Genomic DNA, 25,135 nt, shown 5'->3' on the forward strand with positions numbered 1-25,135 from the left:
GTCGTCTTCCTCAAATGAAGGGGATGATGATGCAATATCTGCAAGAAGGAGGGAATCTGATTTCATTGGTCCTCAACCCGCGGGTCAGACACTTCATTCGAGATGAATGGAGTTAGCCCTGAGTTAGCCTGCCCGGGTGCAGGTTAGTTCTGAAGGATTCGTTGCCAAGAGGTGAGACAGAGGTGAGAGGTGAGACATTTTCATGGTTATTCCGAGTTGAACTCAGAGTTGACCAAAGGTACTAGGCCTTTAAACCAAATGTTGCAATTGCGATTAGATCATAAAACTGGGAAAATAATGATTATTCTAATTCCATAGTTAGAAGATAATAAGCTACTTCATGTAGTTAACATATTCATGCTTTGCCTATTCCTCTCTGATTTAGAAGGTACTGTTGCACAAACTTCACTGGTATCAGGATGTATAGCTTGCTACTTCAGACAGCTAACTAATGATTAGCATTAGCGGCTAACAAGACTTAGCCACAACTTGTTAAGAAAAGAAAACCTAGCTGTTTGCAGATGTAAGAAACACTAATAGTGTAATTATAGAACTCTTGTAGATTTATATTAACAAGCAGAGTGGAAGCAGCATCGTAATCATTGTTGCATGTGCTGCATTGGCCATGGAGACTAATTGCAAGTGTCTGGTGGCCGAGCAAAAACAAATGCGCTCCTTGAGTGACAGGTGGCGGGGCTAGGTCTGTGTGGAAAACAGAATGGAGAGAGAGGGGAGAGAGACGACTCAAGTAGAGGAGTAAACTGTAGAAAAGGATGTCACGCACGGCGTATCACATTTAACAAGCTAAACATTCAAATACAGTTATAGAAGGTAAAGTAAAAACTCAAACCGGTCCGTGCATCATACCGGTATATAGTCAAATACGGTACAACACCCAGCCCTAGATTGAATGCACGGGGCTCGCTGCTTATGCCCATCCTCCATCCTCATCCACAAAGCCACAATTCTACTTGATGGTAATAGTACTACCCGTTGCCCTAATGGTCGGTTTTGAAGGCATCCCCTGACGTCCTGGGAACCTGGATGAACGTTGAATATCGCCTTGGATCTGGATTGACCTGGCTGATTAGAGGAGTATTATACATTAATTTGTGGTTGCCCCGGGAAGTCGACACAGGTCAACCCTACAGCCCTCTCCCCCATCCCTCCTCCCCCTTTGCATTGTGTTGGTAGGCCCAGGGAGAACCCATCAACCCTGCTGACACAGAAGAGGAGACTGGTGTATTTATCCAGACCTGTTTGGTTTATTTAACCTACCAACACACTGCAAAGGGGGAGGGAGGGAGGGAGGGGGAAGGATGAGGAAGAGGGCTGTAGGGGTTGTAGGGAAACCAGGCGTGAAAAGGCTGGGAGGAAAGGCAGGGTAGGGCAGGCAGACACACACACACACATAGAAACAAAAACATAAACACACACACACATACACAGTGGGATGATTGCTATCATCCAGAAGGTGAGGTCAGTACAGGTGCATCAAAGTTGGAGAGACTGAAAAACATCTTCTATCTCAAGGCCATCAGACTGTTAAACAGCCATCTCTATCATTGAGTGGCTGCTGCCAACATAGAGACTCAAATCTCTAGCCACTTTAATAATTAATAATTGAATGTTATAAATGTATCACTAGCCACTTTAAACAATGCCACTTTATATAATGTTTACATACCCTACATTACTCATCTCATATGTATATACTGTACTCTATACCATCTACTGCATCTTGCCTATGCCGTTCGGCCATCAGTCATTCATATATTTTTATGTACATATTCTTATTCATTCCTTTACACTTCAGTGTATAAGGTAGTTGTTGTGAAATTGTTAGATTACTTGTTAGATATTACTGTCGGAACTAGAAGCACAAGCATTTCGCTACAATCGTATTAACATCTGCTACCCATGTGTATGTGACCAATAAAATCTGATTTTATTTGTTACTCATGCTGGTTACTCTCTCCAGAGGGCAGGTCACTGAGTTCACCCATAGCACGTTCCCTTTTCTCCTCTCCCCTTCTCTCCCTCTCTCTTTCATTCTCTATCTCCCCCTCTCTACCTCCTCTCTCTCTCTCTCCCCCTCTCCCCCTCTCTCTCCCTCTCTCCCTCTCTCCCTCTCCCTCTCTTTCTCTCCCTCTCCCTCTCTCTCTCCCTCCCCCCTCTCTCCCTCTCTCTCCCTCTCTCTCTCTCCCCCTCTCTCTCTCTCTCTCTCTCTCTCTCTCTCTCTCCCTCTCCCTCTCCCCTCCCTCCCTCTCCCTCTCCCTCTCTCTCCCTCTCTCTCCCTCTCTCTCCCTCTCTCCCCCTCTCTCTCTCTCTCTCTCTCTCTCTCCCTCTCCCTCTCCCTCTCCCTCACTCTCTCTCTCCCTCTCCCTCTCCCTCTCCCTCTCCCTCTCTCTCTCCCTCACTCCCCCTCTCTCTCTCTCTAGTAGGTCTGATGTTGTGGTTTTCTAGGGAGAAGATACAAAGTGACACTCGTCTTCCCTGGAAATCAAATCAGGGAGGGTGAGGGGTCAGGGGTTAGAGCTCTAGGGTCAGAGTTCAACGTTTAGTGATTTAATGTCATTATTAATGTGAACTTACTTTAAGGGTGAAGCCTTCAGTACAGCTCGCTTAAAATGTCCCTGCCTGCCTGCTGAAGATGTCAGTAGTGTGTGGGTTGGAACGTTCCCACCACAAAACACATTCTGTCAGCAAGGACATCACGAAGGAGGAGGGAGGGAGGGAGGGAGGGAGGGAGGGAGGGAGGGAGGGAGGGAGGGAGGGAGGGAGGGAGGGAGGGAGGGAGGGAGGGAGGGAGGGAGGGAGGGAGGGAGGGAGGGAGGGAGGGGAGGGAGGGAGGGAGGGATGAGCCTGTCTGTCCCAGTAGTCTGATGGTCTAACATGAAGACATCCTCATTAGGGAATAAGGGACTCAGTCTGTTTTTCCCTCTGGACCGCAGCTTACACTTTCTACCATCTGCAGGGAATACACACACATACACACACTTATATGGATACACATTGCGCACAAACACACATAGACACATACATACACACAGGCACACACTCAGTCACATACATACACACTTAGGTACACACAAAGTATACACTGAGTGAACAAAACATTAAGGACACCTGCTCTTTCCATGACATAGACTGACCAGGTGAAAGCTATGATCCCTTATTGGATGTCACTTGTTAAATCCACTTCAATCAGTATAGATGAAGGGGAGGAGACAGGTTAAAGAAGGATTTAATAACCTCTTGGTGCTAGGGGGCAGTATTTTAATTTTTGGAAGAAAAAAACGTTTCCGTTTTAATCGGGATATTTTGTCAGAAAAAGATGCTAGAATATGCATATAATTGACAGTTTCGATAGAAAACACTTTATCGTTTCCAAAACTGTAAAGATATTGTCTGTGAGTATAACAGAACTGATGTTGCAGGCGAAAGCCTGAGAAAAATCCAATCCGGAAGTGCCCCAGGTTTTGAAAGCGCTGCGTTCCAATGACTCGCTATTTGGCTGTGAATGTACCATCAACGAGCTTACGCTTTCTACGTGTCTACAGCATTGTGACATAGTTTTACGCATTTCTGTTGAAGAATAGCCGCAGGCGGCCACATTACGTAAGTGGTCACATGGTGGCTCCACATGGTGGCCATTACTCCAATTGGTCCTAGTGAAAAACGAATTGTCCCGACGGATATATTATCGAATAGATATTTGAAAACAACTTGAGGATGGATTCTAAACTATGTTTAACATGTTTCTATTGATATTATGGAGCTAATTTGGAATATTTTTCGGCGTTGTGGTGACTGAAATTTCCGGGCGATTTCTCAGCCAAACGTGATGAACAAACGGAGATGTTTCGCCTACAAAAATAATCTTTTGGGAAAGAATGAACTTTGGCTATCTACCTGGGAGTCTCGTGAGTGAAAACATCTGAAGTTCATCAAAGGTAAATTATTTAATTTGATTGCTTTTCTGATTTCCGCGACAAGGTTGCCTGCTGCTAGCAAGGCGTAATGCTATGCTAGGCTATCGATAAACTTACACAAATGCTTTTCTTGCGTTGGCTGTAAAGCATATTTTGAAAATCTGAGATGACATGGTGATTAACAAAAGGCTAAGCTGTGTCTCAATATATTCATGTGATTTTCATGAATAGGAATATTTTCTAGGGATATTTATGTCCGTTGTGTTATGCTAAGTAGTTTAAGGCGATGATTACGCTCCCGCATGCGGGTTTGGGAGTCAATCGAGACATGGATTGTATATGTGTGCCATTCAGAGGGTGAATGGGCAAGACAAAACATTTCAGTACCTTTGAACTGGGTATGGTAGTAGGTGCCAGGCACACCGTTTCGAGTGTGTCAAGAACTGCAACGCTGCTGGGTTTTTCACGTTCAACAGTTTCCCGTGTGTATAAAGAATGGTCTACCACCCAAAGGACATCCAGCCAACTTGACACAACTGTGGGAACCATTGTTGTGAACATGGGCCATCATCACTGTGGAACCCTTTCGACACGTTGTAGTGTCCATGCCCCTATGAATTGAGGCTGTTCTGAGGGCAAAAGCGGGTGCAACTCAATATTAGGAAGGTGTTCCTAATGTTTTGTGCACTCAGTGTATGTCAGTTCAAACGAAGTGTTAGAGAAATGTGTTGAGTTATTGAAGTGGCAGCGTCACAGCAGATAAACCACTGTGACTGGAGCTATTCTGCCTTCACACTGTGAGAGACCTACAACTCTCTCTCTCTCTATCTATCTACCCCCTGCACCCCCACCTCTCTCTCTCTCACTCTCTCTCTCTCTCTCTCTCTCACACTCTCTCTCACACTCTCACTCTCACTCTCACTCTAACTCTCTCTCTCACTCTAACTCTCTCTATCTCTATCTCTCTCTAACTCTCACTCTCACTCACTTACTCTGACACACAGCGTTTAGCATTGTGCTAAACCTTTTCAGCTACCCAAACATTCAGGAAGCACTTTCCTTTGATTGCTTGATTTGAATCTCCTACAATAATATTGCTTATGGGAATCTATCATAAATATGCAAATATAATGACAAGGACTTTGCTGTGAGACAACTACAAAAGACGATTTTGACATGTTTAATACCTTTTTCAAGACATTTTGTTATTTCTTATGGAGGCACACAGGTGCTTATCTGAAGTGTTTTAATGTGTTGCAGCAGGAATGTTGCTCAATGTATGGCTTTAAAACACACCCACACACTATCTCTCACACACACATTTGAACGTGCCTTTGAAGTGTGTGTGAGTGTTGTGAAGCAGCTTTGTGTTTAGTAGAGACAGTCTTTGTATCTTCACTGGAATTATATTTCTCACTTTTGCTGTTTTTCTGTCTGGTGAATATGTCTGTTTATACCCCTCTACACCCACCCGTTTATACCCCTCTACACCCACCTGTTTATACCCCTCTACACCCACCTGTTTATACCGCTCTACACCCACCCGTTTATACCCCTCTACACCCACCCGTTTATACCCCTCTACACCCACCCGATTATACACCCACCCGTTTATACCCCTCTACACCCACCCGTTTATACCCCTCTACACCCACCCGTTTATACCCCTCGACACCCACCTGTTTATACCCCTCTACACCCACCTGTTTATACCACTCTACACCCACCCGTTTATACCCCTCTACACCCACCCGTTTATACCCCTCTACACCCACCCGTTTATACCCCTCTACACCCACCCGTTTTTACCCCTCTACACCCACCTGTTTATACCCCTCTATATCCACCCGTTTATACCCCTCTACACCCACCTGTCTATACCCCTCTATATCCACCCGTTTATACCCCTCTACGCCCACCCGTTTATACCCCTCTACACCCACCCGTTTATACCCCTCTACACCCACCTGTTTATACCTCTCTATACCCACCCGTTTATACCCCTCTACACCCACCATTTATACCCCTCTACACCCACCCATTTATACCCCTCTACACCCACCTGTTTATACCCCTCTACACCCACCTGTTTATACCCCTCTATACCCACCCGTTTATACCCCTCTACACCCACCTGTTTATACCCCTCTACACCCACCTGTTTATACCCCTCTACACCCACCCGTTTATACCCCTCTACACCCACCCATTTATACCCCTCTACACCCACCTGTTTATACCCCTCTATATCCACCTGTTTATACCCCTCTACACCCACCCGTTTATACCCCTCTACACCCACCCATTTATACCCCTCTACACCCACCTGTTTATACCCCTCTATATCCACCTGTTTATACCCCTCTACATCCACCCGTTTATACCCCTTTATTTCCACCCGTTTATACCCCTCTACACCAACCTGTTTATACCCCTCTATATCCACCCGTTTATATCCCTCTATATCCACCTGTTTATACCTCTCTACACCCACCCGTTTATACTCCTCTATATCAACCCGTTTATACCCCTCTACACCCACCCATTTATACCCCTCTACACCCACCCATTTATACCCCTCTACACCCACCCGTTTATACCTCTCTACACAAACCCGTTTATACCCCTCTACACCCACCCGTTTATACCCCTCTGTATCCACCCGTTTATACCCCTCTATATCCACCCGTTTATACCCCTCTACACCCACCCGTTTATACCCCTCTATATCCACCCGTTTATACCCCTCTACACCCGTTTATACGACTCTATATCCACCCGTTTATACCCACCTGTCTATATCCCTCTATATCCACCCGTTTATACCCCTCTATATCCACCCGTTTATACCCCTCTACACCCACCTGTCTATACACCTCTATATCCACCCGTTTATACCCCTCTACACCCACCCGTTTATACCCCTCTATATCCATTCAAGGGCTTTATTGGCATGGGAAACATGTGTTAACATTGCCAAAGCAAGTAAGGTAGATAATTGTGAATATATAAAGTGAAATAAACAATCAAAATTAACAGTAAACCTCACATCAAGTTTCAAAACAATAAAGACATTACAAATGTCATATTATATATATATATATGTATATATATTTACAGTGTTTTAACAATGTACAAATGGTAAAGGACACAAGATATAATAGATAAGCATAGATATGGGTTGTATTTACAATGGTGCGTGTTCTTCACTGGTTACCCTTTTCTCGTGGCAACAGGTCACAAATATTGCTGCTCTGATGGCACACTGTGGAAGTTCACCCAGTAGATATGGGAGTTTTTCAAAATTGTATTTGTTTTCAAATTCTTTGTGGATCTGTGTAATCTGAGGGAAATATGTCTCTCTAATATGGTCATACATTGGGCAGGAGGTTAGGAAGTGCAGCTCAGTTTCCACCTCATTTTGTGGGCAGTGAGCACATAGCCTGTCTTCTCTCTAGAGCCATGTCTGCCTACGGTGGCCTTTCTCAATAGCAAGGCTATGCTCGCTGAGTCTGTACATAGTCAAAGCTTTCCTTAATTTTGGGTCAGTCACAGTGGCCAGGTATTCTGCCGCTGTGTACTCTCTGTGTAGGGCCAAATAGCATTCTAGTTTACTCTGTTTTTTTGTTAATTCTTTCCAATGTGTCAAGTAATTATCTTTTTGTTTTCTCATGATTTGGTTGGGTCTAATTGTGCTGCTGTCCTGGGGCTCTGTAGGGTGTGTTTGTGTTTGTGAACAGAACCCCAGGACCAGCTTGCTTAGGGGACTCTTCTCCAGGTTCATCTCTCTGTAGGTGATGGCTTTGTTGTGGAAGGTTTGGGAATTGCTTCCTTTTAGGTGGTTATAGAATTTAGCGGCTCTTTTCTGGATTTTGATAATTAGTGGGTATCGGCCTAATTCTGCTCTGCATGCATTATTTGGTGTTCAACGTTGTACACGGAGGATATTTTTCCAGAATTCTGTGTGCAGAGTCTCAATTTGGTGTTTGTCCCATTTTGTGAAGTCTTGGTTGGTGAGCGGACCCCAGACCTCACAACCATAAAGGGCAATGGGCTCTATGACTGATTCAAGTATTTTTAGCCAATTCCTAATTGGTATGTTGAAATTTATGTTCCTTTTGATGGCATAGAATGCCCTTCTTGCCTTGTCTCTCAGATCGTTCACAGCTTTGTGGAAGTTACCTGTGGCGCTGATGTTTAGGCCAAGGTATGTATAGTTTTTTGTGTGCTCTAGGGCAACAGTGTCTAGATGGAATTTGTATTTGTGGTCTTGGTGACTGGACCTTTTTTGGAACACCATTATTTTGGTCTTACTGAGATTTACTGTCAGGGCCCAGGTCTGACAGAATCTGTGCATAAGATCTAGGTGCTGCTGTAGGCCCTCCTTGGTTGGTGACAGAAGTACCAGATCATCAGCAAACAGCAGACATTTGACTTCGGATTCTAGTAGGGTGAGGCCGGGTGCTGCAGACTTTTCTAGTGCCCGCGTCAATTCGTTGATATATATGTTGAAGAGGGTGGGGCTTAAGCTGCATCCCTGTCTAACCCCACGACCCTGTGTGAAGAAATATGTGTTTTTTCCCATTTTAACCGCACACTTGTTTGTGTACATGGATTTTATGATGTCGTATGTTTTACCCCCAACACCACTTTCCATCAGTTTGTATAGCAGACCCTCATGCCAAATTGAGTCGAAAGCTTTTTTGAAATCAACAAAGCATGAGAAGACTTTGCCTTTGTTTTTGTTTGTTTGGTTGTCAATTAGGGTGTGCAGGGTGAATACATGGTCTGTTGTACGGTAATTTGGTAAAAAGACAATTTGACATTTGCTCAGTACATTGTTTTCATTGAGGAAGTGTACGAGTCTGCTGTTAATGATAATGCAGAGGATTTTCCCAAGGTTACTGTTGACGCATATTCCACGGTAGTTATTGGGGTTAAATTTGTCTCCATTTTTGTGGATTGGGGTGATCAGTCCTTGGTTCCAAATATTGGGGAAGACGCCAGAGCTAAGGATGATGTTAAAGAGTTTTAGTATAGCCAATTGGAATTTGTTGTCTGTATATTTGATAATTTCATTGAGGATACCATCAACAACACAGGCCTTTTTAGTTTGGAGGGTTTTTATTTTGTCCTGTAACTCATTCAATGTAATTGGAGAATCCAGTGGGTTCTGGTAGTCTTTAATAGTTGATTCTAAGATCTGTATTTGATCATGTATATGTTTTTGCTCTTTAAACTTTGTTATAGAGCCAAAAAGATTGGAGAAGTGGTTTACCCATACATCTCCATTTTGGATAGATAATTCTTCATGTTGTTGTTTGTTTAGTGTTTTCCAACTTTCTCAGAAGTGGTTAGAATCTATGGAATCTTCAATTACATTGAGCTGATTTCTGACATGCTGTTCCTTCTTTTTCCGTAGTGTATTTCTGTATTGTTTTACAATCCGGGTCTCTATGTTTTTGGTTGGACAGGTTTCTCAATTTCTTTCTTAGATTTTTGCATTCTTCATCAAACCATTTGTCATTGTTGTTAATTTTCTTTGGTTTTCTATTTGAGATTTTTAGATTTGATAGGGAAGCTGAGAGATCAAATATACTGTTAAGATTTTCTACTGCCAAATTTACACCTTCACTATTACAGTGGAACATTTTACCCAGGAAATTGTCTAAAAGGGATTGAATTTGTTGTTTGCCTAATTGTTTTTTGGTAGGTTTCCAAACTGCATTCCTTCCATCTATAGCATTTCTTAATGTTACTCAGTTCCTTTGGCTTTGATGCCTCATGATTGAGTATTGCTCTGTTTAGGTAGACTGTGATTTTGCTGTGGTCTGATAGGGGTGTCAGTGGGCTGACTGTGAACGCTCTGAGAGACTCTGGGTTGAGGTCAGTGATAAAGTAGTCTACAGTACTACTGCCAAGAGATGAGCTATAGGTGTACCTACCATAGGAGTCCCCTCGAAGCCTGCCATTGACTATGTACATACCCAGCGTGCGACAGAGCTGCAGGAGTTGTGACCCGTTTTTGTTGGTTATGTTGTCATAGTTGTGCCTAGGGGGGCATATGTGGGAGGGAATGCTGTCACCTCCAGGCAGGTGTTTGTCCCCCTGTGTGCTGAGGGTGTCAGGTTCTTGTCCGGTTCTGGCATTTAGGTCGCCACAGACTAGTACATGTCCCTGGGCCTGGAAATGATTGATTTCCCCCTCCAGGATGGAGAAGCTGTCTTCATTCAAATATTGGGATTCTAGTGGGGGGATATAGGTAGCACACAGGAGGACATTTTTCTCTGTTAGGATAATTTCCTTTTGAATTTCTAGCCAAATGTAGAATTTTCCTGTTTTGATTAATTTAATGGAGTGAGTTAGGTCTGCTCTATACCAAATTAGCATACCCCCTGAGTCCCTTCCCTGTTTCACACCTGGTAGTTTGGTGGATGGGACTACCAGCTCTTTGTAACCTAGAGGGCAACCAGTGGGTCTGTCTCCTCTATACCAGGTTTCTTGCAGGATGACAATGTCTGTATTACCGATTTCTTTGGTGAAGTCCGGGTTTCTGCTCTTCAGGCCAAAGGCAGATGACCTCAGGCCTTGGATATTCCAGGATGAAATAGTAAAGGCTTTTTGTTCCATAAAGTGTCCAATGTTGTTGGTCGTGGTTTGGCCTCAGGCCAGTAAGTGTGAGCAGAGCCTGCTGAGGATCTGGTACATGCCATTGGCTTGGGCGAGTGTGAGAGTGGGGGTTGGGACTGTTTGCCCGCTCACTACCTGGGCGTATGTGTGGCTTCCATGTTGAGGCCCTCTTTGCGGGGGTGGGGTGCATGGGGTGGGCAGGAGTGGCATAGGTCTGATCTGAGGGGGCCTAAATGGGGTGTGGGCATGGTTGACGTGGGGGGGTGTTGATTGGTTGGGGTAGGGGTGTGGATGTGTCTGGGTGTGCGGTGGTCTGGATGTAATTCCTCTTGGCGTGGGTCCTCTATGTGTAGGTCCGGGGGGGGGGGTCCTGCAGGTCTGGGAGGGTGTCTCGCTGGTCTGGGTGGGGTGTCTATTGATCTGTTGATCCTGTGTGAAGTGTTGGGGATACGTTTGAGAGCGATGTCCTTTAGAGTTCGGGCAAAGGTGGGCACTGCTGCCTTGTAGAGGTGGACCCGGTCATAGAGGCTGTTCAAGTCCAGGGTGGAGTGGTGGGCCAGGAAAACGTTTGGTTTTGAGGCACAGTCACGTGAAATACTTGCGTTTACCCGCTGTATTGTGGCAGGGTGGAAGTCTTTTCGTGGTAGCGGGGTGGAGATAACCACTTGTGCGTTGGGGAAAGTAGAAGAAGCCTTTTCAATCACTCCCTTCAGTGCTGTGGCCACTCTTTCCTGCGGTGCCCTCAGGTCATTCGTGCCTGTGTGTATTATTATGTGGCTGGGTGAGCCTAGTTTGGCCTCAGACAGAAGGTCTAGGGCGCTCTGGGTGTTTGGACACCAGCGTTTAGACACACTGTGTTTGGGAAAAAGTTTTTTTTCTTCTATATATTTCCCATTTGAGTCCATAAGTAGTACAATCTGTGTCTTGTGTTTGTCCTCAGTGGGTGTGGGGGTTGTCAGAAGGGCTATCAGCGTGGCTGACAGGGGGGGTGCTCAGAGGGGGTGAGAGCCGCTGGGCTTGGGTTTCTTCATTTGTCTGTTCTGCTGTGATGTCGACTCTATGGTCAGGGTCTGGTGTGGACTGTTCTGCTGTGGTGTCGAGACTTTTGTTGGGTGCTGAGGTGGGCTGTTCTGCTTGCTTCTCTGTGGGGTTGGCCACCTCTCTAGTGGGTTGTTCTCTGTCACACGCCGTCCCCCTCAACCTCTCCTCCATCCCCCTCACCCTCTCCTCCATCCCCCTCAACCTCTCCTCCACCAGCAGTCTGATACTCTCCTCTAGTGCTCTGTTCTGCTCCTCTTTCTCCTGTTGTATTTGTCTCACCACTGTCCAAAGTGCAGATATGTCTCTGTCCACCTCCAGCTCTCCTGGTCTGGTTAAGGGGCGGTTGTTGTGCTGGGCTGTTGTCTGGGTCTGTGCTGACTGAAGTGTGATCACCTGCTGTTCCAGCTCCACCTGCCTTATCTCCAGCTGGGTGAATTTGTCCTTCATTTCAATGAGGGAGTGGTAATCTGTGCTGGGAGGTTGACTCTCCGCTGGGGGTTGCTTGTCTGTGGGGTTACATAGTGAAGAGGTCTGGTCTGACCCGCTCGGTGTGGGGGTATCTTTTATCAAGGAAGAGCTTCTCCTGCTGGGCTAATTCTTTGATTAGGTGAAAGTCCAGCTGAAACTGTTTGGGGTTACTCTGTACCATCACTGTTCCGGACTTATAGATATTAATATTACTTGACTCAGAGTCCTCGTTATCAAGTATTCTGAGTTTCCACCCCTCGTTAACCCCCCTCTCTTAACAAAGGGGTAGTGTGCTAATATAGCACTGTGCCATGCCAGGGGGTGGTTTGTGTGGAAGATAAGGTTGCTGATGTTCCCATTTTTGTAATAGTCAGCAAAAAGTGTCTCTTGATTTTCCATAAGGAGCTTAATTTTGTAATCTTTTCTTGACTTATCATTCTTTACATGCTCTTCCTCCCGGGGAAGGACAGCCCGTTCCATGATCTCGCCATCACGGTTGACAACTCCATTGTTTCCTCCTCCCAGAGCGCTAAGAACCTTGGCGTGATCCTGGACAACACCCTGTCGTTCTCAACTAACATCAAGGCGGTGGCCCGTTCCTGTAGGTTCATGCTCTACAACATCCGCAGAGTACTCCCTGCCTCACACAGGAAGCGGCGCAGGTCCTAATCCAGGCACTTGTCATCTCCCGTCTGGATTACTGCAACTCGCTGTTGGCTGGGCTCCCTGCCTGTGCCATTAAACCCCTACAACTCATCCAGAACGCCGCAGCCCGTCTGGTGTTCAACCTTCCCAAGTTCTCTCACGTCACCCCGCTCCTCCGCTCTCTCCACTGGCTTCCAGTTGAAGCTCGCATCCGCTACAAGACCATGGTGCTTGCCTACGGAGCTGTGAGGGAACGGCACCGCAGTACCTCCAGGCTCTGATCAGGCCCTACACCCAAACAAGGGCACTGCGTTCATCCACCTCTGGCCTGCTCGCCTCCCTACCACTGAGGAAGTACAGTTCCCGCTCAGCCCAGTCAAAACTGTTCGCTGCTCTGGCCCCCCAATGGTGGAACAAACTCCCTCACGACGCCAGGACAGCGGAGTCAATCACCACCTTCCGGAGACACCTGAAACCCCACCTCTTCAAGGAATACCTAGGATAGGATAAAGCAATCCTTCTCACCCCCCCTTAAATGATTTAGATGCACTATTGTAAAGTGGCTGTTCCACTGATGTCAGAAGGTGAATTCACCAATTTGTAAGTCGCTCTGGATAAGAGCGTCTGCTAAATGACTTAAATGTAATGTAAATGTAATGCAAAGGGTACTGTATTTTAATTACCTCTGAACAGCGGGAGGGAGCCTCTAGGGCCTCTCCATTTGGTTGGGGTAGACTGTGTGACTCTCCTGCCATTGTTGGGCTAATGGGCTTTGACACCTCTCACTTGACACATCAGTGCTAGTTGAAGCTGTATCAAGCTTGGCAGAATTATGTTAGAATTCAGTCCTTATAAAGTAATGTTGTGTATTTTTCTTCTTGGCTTTTGGCTTTTAAAATATAGTTTCGGACTAAGCATTACTCACTCAGTTCCAGGTTGGATGGGGTTTTCAGGTTTCTGTTTTTTTCCAGAGAATTTGCTGTATAGAGAAATAAATCTTGGTAGTTGTGAACCTTCCAGGTGATTCCCTAATTCCGTCCAAAATCAGGTTGTAGGTTTTAAGTTTTGATTTGAAGTGGGGGTTATGTTGTAGAGGCTAGAATCCAGTATGTGTTCCTGACAAAAAATCCAAGTTTATCTAACTCCTAATCTATCTTTTTTAAAGAAAATGCTGAAAAATGCAATAGCTCATCTGATTGTGACCTCTCTCTCTAACTGTCCTGCTCTCTCTCTCTCTCTCTCTCTCTCTCATTCTCTCTATCTCTCTGTCTCTCTCAAATTCAAATTCAAATTCAAGCTGCTTTATTGGCATGAAAAACATTGTGTCAATATTGCCAAAGCAACAATGTATACAATATACATTGTAACAAAATTCTAAATGATAGCAAATATAAAATATAAAAGTGTAGTAAATAATAATACAAAATTAAATACAAAAATAATAATAATAACAGTAATAACAATAATAGCAATAACAATTAAGTTACTGCTTACTATGCAGATGTTATTATTCAGTGTCCCTCAGGCTATGGCAGGAAAATACATATTTGGCTGCAAGAGGAGCCATTGCTCCTTCGCCCATGAGTATTCTTAGTTTTTCCTCTGGGTTCAATTTGTAAAAATTTGGAATATGTTTAGTAATTTCTGTGAATAATGAATCTCTTTGTGAGGAATATTTATCACAGTAAAGGAGAAAGTGCATCTCTGTCTCTACCTCCGCTGTTATGCAGTGACCACATACACGCTCCTCTTTGGGTAGCCATGTCTTTTTATGTCTGCCGGTTTCTATTGCCAATCGGTGGTCACTCAGCCTGTACTTGGTAAGGATCTGTCTCTGCTTCGTATCTCTGACAGAGTAGAGATAATCAGCCAATTCATACTCTCTGTTTAGGGTCAGATAGCAATTTAGTCGGCTTTGGGATTTTGTTTCATTTTTCCAATGTTGTAAATATGATTCCTTTGATTGGTTCATGATTTTGCTTATTGGAATTCTTTCTATTGAAGCAGTGCTGGTGTCAGCTTGGTTGGTGAGGTCCAACACCAGATGACTGAGAGGGCTCGTTTCTGGGCTCAGCTCTTTGGTTTGAAGTGATTTAAATTGCAGACTTGAATTTGGACTTGAATTCAGATGTAGCCAAAATTTTAATGATCTTTTCTGTATTTTCATTATTACTGGAAAACGGCCTAATTCTGCCCTACATGCATTAGTTGGTGTATTTCTCTGGATTTCTCTGGACAGAATTCTGCATGTAGGGCTTCAATTGGATGTTTGTCCCACATTTTAAAGTCCAGTTTATTGAGTGGTCCCCAAACCTCACTTCCATAAAGAGCTATTGGTAGGATTACACTGTCAAATATTTTAATCCAAATTCTAATTGGGATGTTGATTTTGAATAATTTAATTTTTATTGCATACATTGCTCTGCGGGCTTTTTCTTTAAGTGCATTCACTGCCATATTAAAGTTTCCCGATGCAGATATGGTCAGACCAAGATAGGTGTAATTTTTTGTGTGTTCAATTAAGGTGTTGTTCAGGGTGAATTTATATTTGTGTTTCTGACATCTGTTTTTTTTTTGGAAAATCATGATTTTAGTTTTTTGGAAATTTACTGCCAGGGCCCAATTATGGCAATATTGCTCCAGAATATTAATTTTCTGTTGAAGACCTTCTTTGGTTGGTGATAGAAGTACCACGTCATCAGCATATAGCAGGTATTTCACCTCTGTGTCAAATAGTGTGAGTCCTGGGGCTGGAGATTGGTCCAACATGTCTGCTAATTCATTGATATAAATGTTGAAAAGATTTGGACTCAAACTGCAGCCTTGTCTCACACCTCGACATTGTGAAAAAAATTCTGTTCTTTGGTTTTTGATTTTTATTGCACACTTGTTTTCTGTGTACATACATTTTATTAAGTCATATACCTTACCACCAAGCCCACTTTGTAGAATTTTGTAGAATAGCCCTTCGTGCCAAATCGAATCAAATGCTTTTTTAAAGTCAATAAAGCAAGCAAAGATTTTGCCCTCTTTTTTTTGGTGGACGTGTTTATTAATTAGTGTGTGTAAGGTGTATATATGGTCAGTAGTGCGATGGTTAGGGAGAAAGCCAATTTGACATTTACTTATTACATTTTTTCTTGAAGAAAGGTTTGAATTCTTGAATTCAAAATGCTACAGAAAATCTTTCCCAGGTTACTGTTTACGCAAATTCCCCTGTAATTATTGGGGTCTGATTTGTCTCCACTTTTGTGGATAGGGGAGATGAGCCCCTGGTTCCAGACATCAGGGAAGCAGCCAGAAGTTAAAACCATGTTGAACAATTTAAGCACAGCATTTTGCAACTCAGGTGTGCTGTTTTTCAGCATTTCATTTCTGATGTTGTCTAGACCACAAGCCTTCTTTGATTTAATAGATTTTAGCTTTTCATTTAGTTCTTGTTGGGTTATTGGGTAATCTAATGGATTTTGGTTGTTTTTAATGACTGATTCAAGGATGTTCAATTTTTCTTTAATTTCTAATTGGTTCTGTTGCAAGTCTTTTTGTGGGATGTTTTTGTATAGATTATCAAAATAAGTTTTCCAAATTCCTACATCTTGTATTGCTAATTCTTGCGGCTTTGTTGTGCTTAAATTGTTCCACATGTCCCAGAACTGATTTTGGTCAATTGCGTTTTCAATTTCATCAAGTGTCCTGTTGGTATAATTAAATTTCTTGCGTTTCAGTGTTTGTTTATACTGTTTCAGAGTTTCAAAGTATTCATATCGTAGCTCTGGGTTGTTTTGCTGCTTATGTTTTTTGTTTGACATTTGTCTCAAGTGTTTTCTAATTGTTTTACATTCATTATCAAACCATTTGTCAGAAACATTTTGATTTTTGCTTCTGATGTTGCATTTCTTTGGTTTTCTCAAATTTGCTTTCGATGCTGCTTTTTGGAATATGCAGTTGATGTTTTGAGTAGCTGAATTGACACCCTCTTTATTGTTTTGGTACCGTGAGTTATTGAAAAACTGTATAGAGTTCATTATTTCATTTGAGTTCAATGTTTCAGTGAATCTCTCTGCACTGTTTGGAGCCCATCTGTATGATTGGTTTATGTTGTAGAGTTTATTGGGCTGTTTTTTTGAATGAATATTGCCGGTTAATTTCTTCAGAAACACGTTGATCTGACTGTGATCTGACAAGGGTGTCTGTGGTCTGACAGTGAATGCACTAATGGAAGAGGGGTCAATGTCAGTGATGGCATAATCGACTACACTTGTCCCAAGAGCTGAGCAGTAAGTAAACTGACCTAAAGAGTCCCCTCTGATTCTACCATTAAGCATGTACAGGCCTAAGGCTCGACAGAGATGTACTAACTCCTTTCCATTTTTGTTCAGTATTTGGTCAGGACTGTTTCTATTATTTATAATAGGGCTACTGTATAAGGACGGGTGTCCAAATATGTGATGGTTACCTCCCGCATCAGTGTAGTCAGGCTCAGAACCTGTTCTTGCATTGAAATCTCCACAAAGAAGCACTTTACCCTGTGCCTGAAATGTAATGATTTCTGTCTGGAGATTGTCAAAAAACTGATCATCATAATATGATGAATCTGAAGGAGGAGCATAAGCTGCACATATGTATACATCATTGTCACAATAGATTGTACCTTTGTTAAGTTTTAGCCAAATGTGAGTGGTACCTTTTTTCATTTCATCCAGCGCTAAGTCCCGCTTATGCCAAATGATGATTCCACCTGAGTCTCGGCCCCGTTTAACATGTTTATGTTTGATTGACGGTAGTAAACTTTCTCTATAGCCTGAGGGACACTGAGTATCTATGTCTCCACGACACCATGTTTCCAGTAGGATTATGATGTCCTGTCCCTTGATGTTTTTAAGCAATTCTGGATTTGTTGTTTTATAACCAAAATGTGAAGAGTATAGGCCCTGGATATTCCAAGAGCTGATACTTAATGATCTCATTTATAATAAGTGATATTCACTGGTTTGAGTAAAGTACATCGAAAAAAAAAACAAATAAAAATAATACTATATATATATATATATATACACATACACATACACATATATATATATATATATAATATGAACTGTAGCTCCCCAGTGATGGCAGCACTCATGCAGCCCCAGACCATGACACTCCCACCACCATGCTTGACTGTAGGCAAGACACACTTGTCTTTGTACTCCTCACCTTGTTGCCGCCACACACGCTTGACACCATCTGAACCAAATAAGTTTATCTTGGTCTCATCAGACCACAGGATGATGGATGACAAATTGAACATGCCGTGGCTCGGGTGGTTGATGTCCTTGATGATATTTTTAGCCTTCCTGTGACATCTGGTGCTGTAGGTGTCCCGGAGGGCAGGTAGTTTGCCACTGGTGATGCATTGGGCAGACTGTACCACCCTCTGAAGAGCCCTGCGGTTGCAGGTGGTGATGTTGCCGTACCAGGCGGTGATACAGCCCGACAGGATGCCCTTAATTGTGCATCTGTAAAAGTTTGTGAGGGTCTTAGGAGACAAGTCAAATTTCTTGAGCCTCCTGAGGTTAAAGAGGTGCTGTTGCGCTTCTTCACCACACTGTCTGTGTGGGTGGACCATTTCAGATTGTCAGTGATGTGTAGAAGAGGAACTGGAAGCTTTCCACCTTCTCCACTGTTGTCCCGTCGATGTGAATAGGGGCGTGTTCCCTCTGCTGTTTCCTGAAGTCCACCATCAGCTCATTCATTTTGTTGATGTTGAGGGAGAGGTTATTTTCCTGGCACCACTCCACCAGAGCCCACACCTCCTGCCTGTAGGCTGTCTTTTCATTGTTGGTAATCAGTTCTACTACTGTTGTGTCGAATGCAAACTTGATGATTGAGTTGGAGGCTTGCATGGCCACGCAGTCGTCGGTGAACAGGGACTACAGGAGGGGGTTGAGAACGTACCCTTGTGGGGCCCCTATGTTGAGGATCAGCAAAGTGGAGGTGTTATTTCCTACCTTCACCACCTGAGGGCGGCCTGTCAGGATGTCCAGGACCCAGTTGCACAGGGCGAGGTTCAGACCCAGGGCCCCTAGTGTAATGATGATCTTGGAGGGTTGAGCTATAGTCAATGAACAACATTCTTATGTAGGTATTCCTCTTGTCCAGATGGGATAGGGCATTGTGCAGTGTGATGGTGTTTGCATCATCTGTGGATCTCTCTATACCCCCTCCCTCTCTCCCTTACCTCCCTTCTCTCTCCCCTCTAGTTAATATGTCCTACCCTACTGTGATAGAGCCTACCATGTCATCAGACTTAACTTTCATTATGTACCAAGTCAGCTCTCATTACACCCTGTGTGTTTGTGTGTGTTGTTGTGTGTGTGTGTGTGTGTGTGTGTGTGTGTGTGTGTGTGTGTGTGTGTGTGTGTGTGTGTGTGTGTGTGTGTGTGTGTGTGTGTGTGTGTGTGTGTGTGTGTGTCCACCAAGGTCATGTCACTACCAGTGTCTGTGTTTACAGGATTCCTGGTCTAGTCTTAGATTACCTGTCTCTGTCAATATCAGGTCAGCCATAGCCTTGTCGCAAACCAGGCTCACGCGTGACATTAGCGGTATGACAACGTGAGACTAGGTCAGCCATGTTATAGGTCTAGCAGGACTTGTTGCAGAATGTAAATCAGAGAATGTAAACCCTTCCAGGCTTCTCACTTCCTGGATATATTTCAGGATTCACCTAGTCTTGTTCCGATTCTCCTCTCTTCTACGAAAATGTGCACTTGCAAACTCCCTGTCATGGATTTCAAATGATTGCTGTAAACATTGGCTAGAGGAAGTCTCCACCATCCATGGCAGGGAGTGTAGAAGTGCACACTTTGAGAGAAGGGTGGAGAATTAGGACGTAGCACTAGAGTAGAGTGACTGCCTGCACCCAGCAGTCGCTGTCCATTCTCCTGTGGTGCTGAACTTCAGAATTCGATTCCATCGCTGTCCACTTCCGTGGGTCTGGATATCAGATCTCCCCTATTACCTTGATTGATTGTTTCAGCCTTTTACTCCTGGGGAAAGTTCACCACGTCATACCTCAGTCCAGACATGCATGTTACATTTACATTTACATTTAAGTCATTTAGCAGACGCTCTTATCCAGAGCGACTTACAAATTGGTGAATTCACCTTCTGACATCAGTGGAACAGCCACTTTACAATAGTGCATCTAAATCATTTAAGGGGGGTTGAGAAGGATTGCTTTATCCTATCCTAGGTATTCCTTGAAGAGGTGGGGTTTCAGGTGTCTCCGGAAGGTGGTGATTGACTCCGCTGTCCTGGCGTCGTGAGGGAGTTTGTTCCACCATTGGGGGCCAGAGCAGCGAACAGTTTTGACTGGGCTGAGCGGGAACTGTACTTACTCAGTGGTAGGGAGGCGAGCAGGCCAGAGGTGGATGAACGCAGTGCCCTTGTTTGGGTGTAGGGCCTGATCAGAGCCTGGAGGTACTGCGGTGCCGTTCCCCTCACAGCTCCGTAGGCAAGCACCATGGTCTTGTAGCGGATGCGAGCTTCAACTGGAAGCCAGTGGAGAGAGCGGAGGAGCGGGGTGACGTGAGAGAACTTGGGAAGGTTGAACACCAGACGGGCTGCGGCGTTCTGGATGAGTTGTAGGGGTTTAATGGCACAGGCAGGGAGCCCAGCCAACAGGGAGTTGCAGTAATCCAGACGGGAGATGACAAGTGTCTGGATTAGGACCTGCGCCGCTTCCTGTGTGAGGCAGGGGCGTACTCTGCGGATGTTGTAGAGCATGAACCTACAGGAACGGGCCACCGCCTTGATGTTAGTTGAGAACGACAGGGTGTTGTCCAGGATCACGCCAAGGTTCTTAGCGCTCTGGGAGGTTGTTAACATTCTGCCTTTTTCATTTCCCCTGACAGAGCACGATAAGCACCGTCTATGCAAGAGCACAGAATACATGAACCTTCACTTTAAAGTCAAGTGGTTCCACAACGAGTACGTCCGCGAACTGGCTGCCTTCAAGGACACACCCCCTGAGTATTCTCTGTAAGTAGTGTACTGCATGCACACACGCACACACACACACACACACACACACACACACACACACGCGCGCAAAGATTATGCCCCCAAAACATGCTACCTCTCACCATTACCAATAACAGGGGAGGTAAGCATTTTTCTGGAGGTAAGTTTTTCACTCATCATGATACACAATTCCTTCATAATTATCCGTAATCACGGTACATTCTTTTAAAAAAAAGTTTTTAAAATGGTTCTTCGGACTATCTCCATTGGAGAACCCTTTTTGCCTCCATGTAGAACCCTTTTGTAGCTGGAACCAAATACATTTTATTAGGATCCCCATTAGCCGATGCCAACGAAGCGGTCTTCTGGTCAAGCTCCGGAGACGGGCACATCGCGCGCCACTCCCTAGCACACTACTCACCAATGTCCAGTCCCTTGACAACAAGGTTGATGAAATCCGAGCAAGGGTAGCATTCCAGAGAGACATCAGCGACTGAAACGTTCTTTGCTTCACGGAAACATGGCTCACTCGAGAGACGCTATCGGAGTCGGTGCAGCCAGCTGGTTTCTCCATGCATCGCGCCGACAGAAACAAACATCTTTCTGGTAAGAAGAGGGGCGGGGGCATATGCTTTATGGTTAACGAGACGTGGTGTGGTCACAACAACATACAGGAACTCAAGTCCTTCTGTTCACCTGATTTAGAACTCCTCACAATCAAATGTCGACCGCATTATCTACCAAGGGAATTCTCTTCGATTATAATCACAGCCGTATATATTCCCCCCCAAGCAGACACATTGATGGCTCTGAACAAACTTTATTTGACTCTTTGCAAACTGGAATCCACACATCCTGAGGCTGCATTCATTGTAGCTGGGGATTTTAACAAGGCTAATCTGAAAACAAGACTCCCTAAATTGTATCAGCATATCGATTGCGCAACCAGGGCTGGTAAAACCTTGGATCATTGCTATTCTAACTTCCGCGATGCATATAAGGCCCACGACTCCATTTTGTTGCTCCCTGCCTACAGACAGAAGCTAAAACAAGAAGTTCCCATGCTGAGGTCTGTTCAACGCTGGTCCGACCAATCTGATTCCACGCTCCAAGACTGCTTCCATCACGTGGACTGGGATATGTTTCGTATTGCGTCAAACAACAACATTGACGAATACGCTGATTCGGTGAGCGAGTTCATTAGAACGTGCGTTGAAAATGTCGTTCCCATAGCAACGATTAAAACATTGTTTTTTTAACCTTTATTTTACTAGGCAAGTCAGTTAAGAACAAATTCTTCTTTTCAATGACGGCCTAGGAACAGAACTGCCTGTTCAGGGGCAGAACGACAGATTTGTACCTTGTCAGCTCGGGGATTTGAACTTGCAACCTTTTGGTTACTGGTCCAACGCTCTAACCACTATGCTACCCTGCCGCCCCAAACCAGAAACCGTGGATTGATGGCAGCATTCGCATGAAACTGAAAGCGCGAACCACTGCTTTTAATCAGGGCAAGGTGACCGGAAACATGACCGAATACAAATAGTGTAAATATTCCCTCCGCAAGGCAATCAAACAAGCTAAGCGTCAGTATAGAGACAAAGTAGAATCGCAATTCAACGGCTCAGACACAAGAGGTATGTGGCAGGGTCTACAGTCAATCACGGATTACAAAAAGAAAACCAGCCCAGTCACGGACCAGGATGCCTTGCTCCCAGGCAGACTAAATAACGTTTTGCCCGCTTTGAGGACAATACAGTGCCACTGACACGGCCCGCAACCAAAACATGTGGACTCTCCTTCACTAAAGCCGAGGTGAAAAAACATTTAAACGTGTTAACCCTCGCAAGGCTGCAGGCCCAGACGGCATCCACAGCCGCGCCCTCAGAGCATGCGCAGACCAGCTGGCTGGTGTGTTTACGGACATATTCAATCAATCCTTTTCCCAGTCTGCTGTTCCCACATGCTTCAAGAGGGCCACCATTGTTCCTGTTCCCAAGAAAGCTAAGGTAACTGAGCTAAACGACTACCGCCCCGTAGCACTCACTTCCGTCATCATGAAGTGCTTTGAGAGACAAGTCAAGGACCATATCACCTCCACCCTACCTGACACCCTAGACCCACTCCAATTTGTTTACCATGCAAATAGGTCCACAGACGATGCAATCTCAACCACACTGCACACTGCCCTAACCCATCTGGACAAGAGGAATACCTATGTGAGAATGCTGTTCATCGACTACAGCTCAGCATTTAACACCATAGTACCCTCCAAACTCGTCATCAAGCTCTGGGTCTCGACCCCACCCTGTGCAACTGGGTACGTCAACACTGGGGCCCCACAAGGGTGCGTTCTGAGCCCTCTCCTGTACTCCCTGTTCACCCATGACTGCGTGGCCATGCACGCCTCCAACTCAATCATCAAGTTTGCGGACGACACAACAGTGGTAGGCTTGAATACCAACAACGACGAGACGGCCTACAGGGTCGCTATCATCCAGAAGGCGAGGTCAGTACAGGTGCATCGAAGGTGGGACCGAGAGACTGAAAAACAGCTTCTATCTCAAGGCCATCAGACTGTTAAACAGCCACCACTAACATTGAGTGGCTGCTGCCAACACACTGACTCAACTCCAGCCACTTTAATAATGGGAATTGATGTAAAATATATCACTAGCCACTTTAAACAATGCTACTTAATATAATGTTTACATCAGTAGCGTGCCGTGGTTCTGTGGCCTGGGCCTTCAGTGAAGTCCTACACAGTCCCACCCGAATTAATCCACCTCTTATTACCATCATTATGATGCCATGGCTCTAGACACTATACATTTAGACAGAAACGCAGTATAACCAGGCATTGCGTCACCTTGAAGTTGACATTTTTATTCAGAGAATTGCAGGGGAAGAGTACAATACCTTTTCATTGTGCAGCTTCGTTGCCCTGCGTGTTTGTTCGTTGAGCTGTAGATCCACTCGGGTGTCCCCAAAAGTTTTCAAAAGCACCATTGTTTGTAAGTGCCCAGCCGTACTTTGGTGTCTCGTTGCTGCCTTGGTTAGAGAACTCAGATCAAACTCAAATCGATCACTTGCAAATAATAGGCATTCCCAGCAGTACAGTTTGCAGTGCTTCTCGGAGCCTGTCTTTGTAGCGTCGGCTTTGTAGCGTCGGCGTCTACCTCTCCTGACAATGTCTAACTTTTCTTGAAAAGTTTGTCTTGAGAATGGCGTTATAATTATATCCTCGACCAAATCGATATCTTCTCCTTCCGCCATTGTGGGTTGAAAAAACAGCTTAGTAGTACGCAAATTAATTTGTTTATCAATTTTAGTTTCCTAGTTCTGAGACCTGCCCATATAGGACCTGCCTCTCAATATTGGTAATCCAATCAAAAGACGTACAGGCACTACACCTGCTATCTGGCTCCTGTGTAACACTGGAGCCAGCCAGCAGGGGTACAATAGCCAACTCTAAAGCTGATTGGTTGACACTACATTTTAATTTCCATTCACTTTAAGCTACAAGCGCCCGCACTGTTGATTCTGAAGGCCTGAGGGCAGATTTTAGACCCCAGGCAACACATGATGGCTGAATATGATTGGATAAAATATCTAACATAAAGACCAGCCCTCCAAATCTCAACCTGGGGCTGGAAGCAGTGCAACCAAGAGGAACGCTATGAAATGAAGAGTGTAACTCTTATTCTGGGAAATAATTTAATACATATTTGTGGGAAAATATATTTTAAAAAAAATTATATTCTGATGATGTTTAGGCCAGCAGAGAAGGCTTTGCTGGCCCTGACGGCCCACCACTAGTTTACATACCCTACATTATTTATCTCATATGTATACGTATATACTGTACTCTATATCATCTACTGCATCTTTATGTAATACATGTATCACTAGCCACTTTAAACTATGCCACTTTGTTTACATACTCATCTAATATGTACATACTGTACTCGATACCATCTACTGCATCTTGCCTCTGCCGCTCTGTACCATCACTCATTCACATATCTTTATGTACATATTCTTTATCCCTTTACACTTGTGTGTATAAGGTAGTAGTTTTGGAATTGTTAGCTAGATTACTCGTTGGTTATTACTGCATTGTCGGAACTAGAAGCACAAGAATTTCGCTACACTCGCATTAACATCTGCTAACCATGTGTATGTGACAAATACAATTTGATTTGATTTGACACGTTTGTAGAGTCACGTGCCGGGAATATGGGACCAAATACTACACTTTTGACTAAATGTAATACCCTACAAGTGAAACTGTCAAATACTTATGACACCTTCAAATGGGGGGACTAGATACATAAAGTGCTTTCATTTCTAAACAGTTAAACAGATGTGTATGAAAATACCCTCAAATTATAGTTGACATTCTGAAC

At 44.4% G+C, this 25,135-nt stretch overlaps 1 protein-coding gene across 1 annotated transcript in view; it reads left to right on the forward strand.

Moving 5' to 3' along the window:
* LOC135551546 (protein unc-13 homolog C-like) overlaps positions 1–25,135 on the forward strand; it is a 284,691-nt gene that overhangs the window by 176,228 nt on the left and 83,328 nt on the right. The window contains exon 20 of the mRNA XM_064982756.1: positions 20,618–20,744. Coding sequence (XP_064838828.1) covers positions 20,618–20,744 — 127 coding nt within the window. The remainder of the gene's footprint in view (positions 1–20,617; positions 20,745–25,135) is intronic.

Source organism: Oncorhynchus masou, chromosome 1, assembly GCF_036934945.1.
Source record: "Oncorhynchus masou masou isolate Uvic2021 chromosome 1, UVic_Omas_1.1, whole genome shotgun sequence".
Lineage (NCBI taxonomy): Eukaryota > Metazoa > Chordata > Actinopteri > Salmoniformes > Salmonidae > Oncorhynchus > Oncorhynchus masou.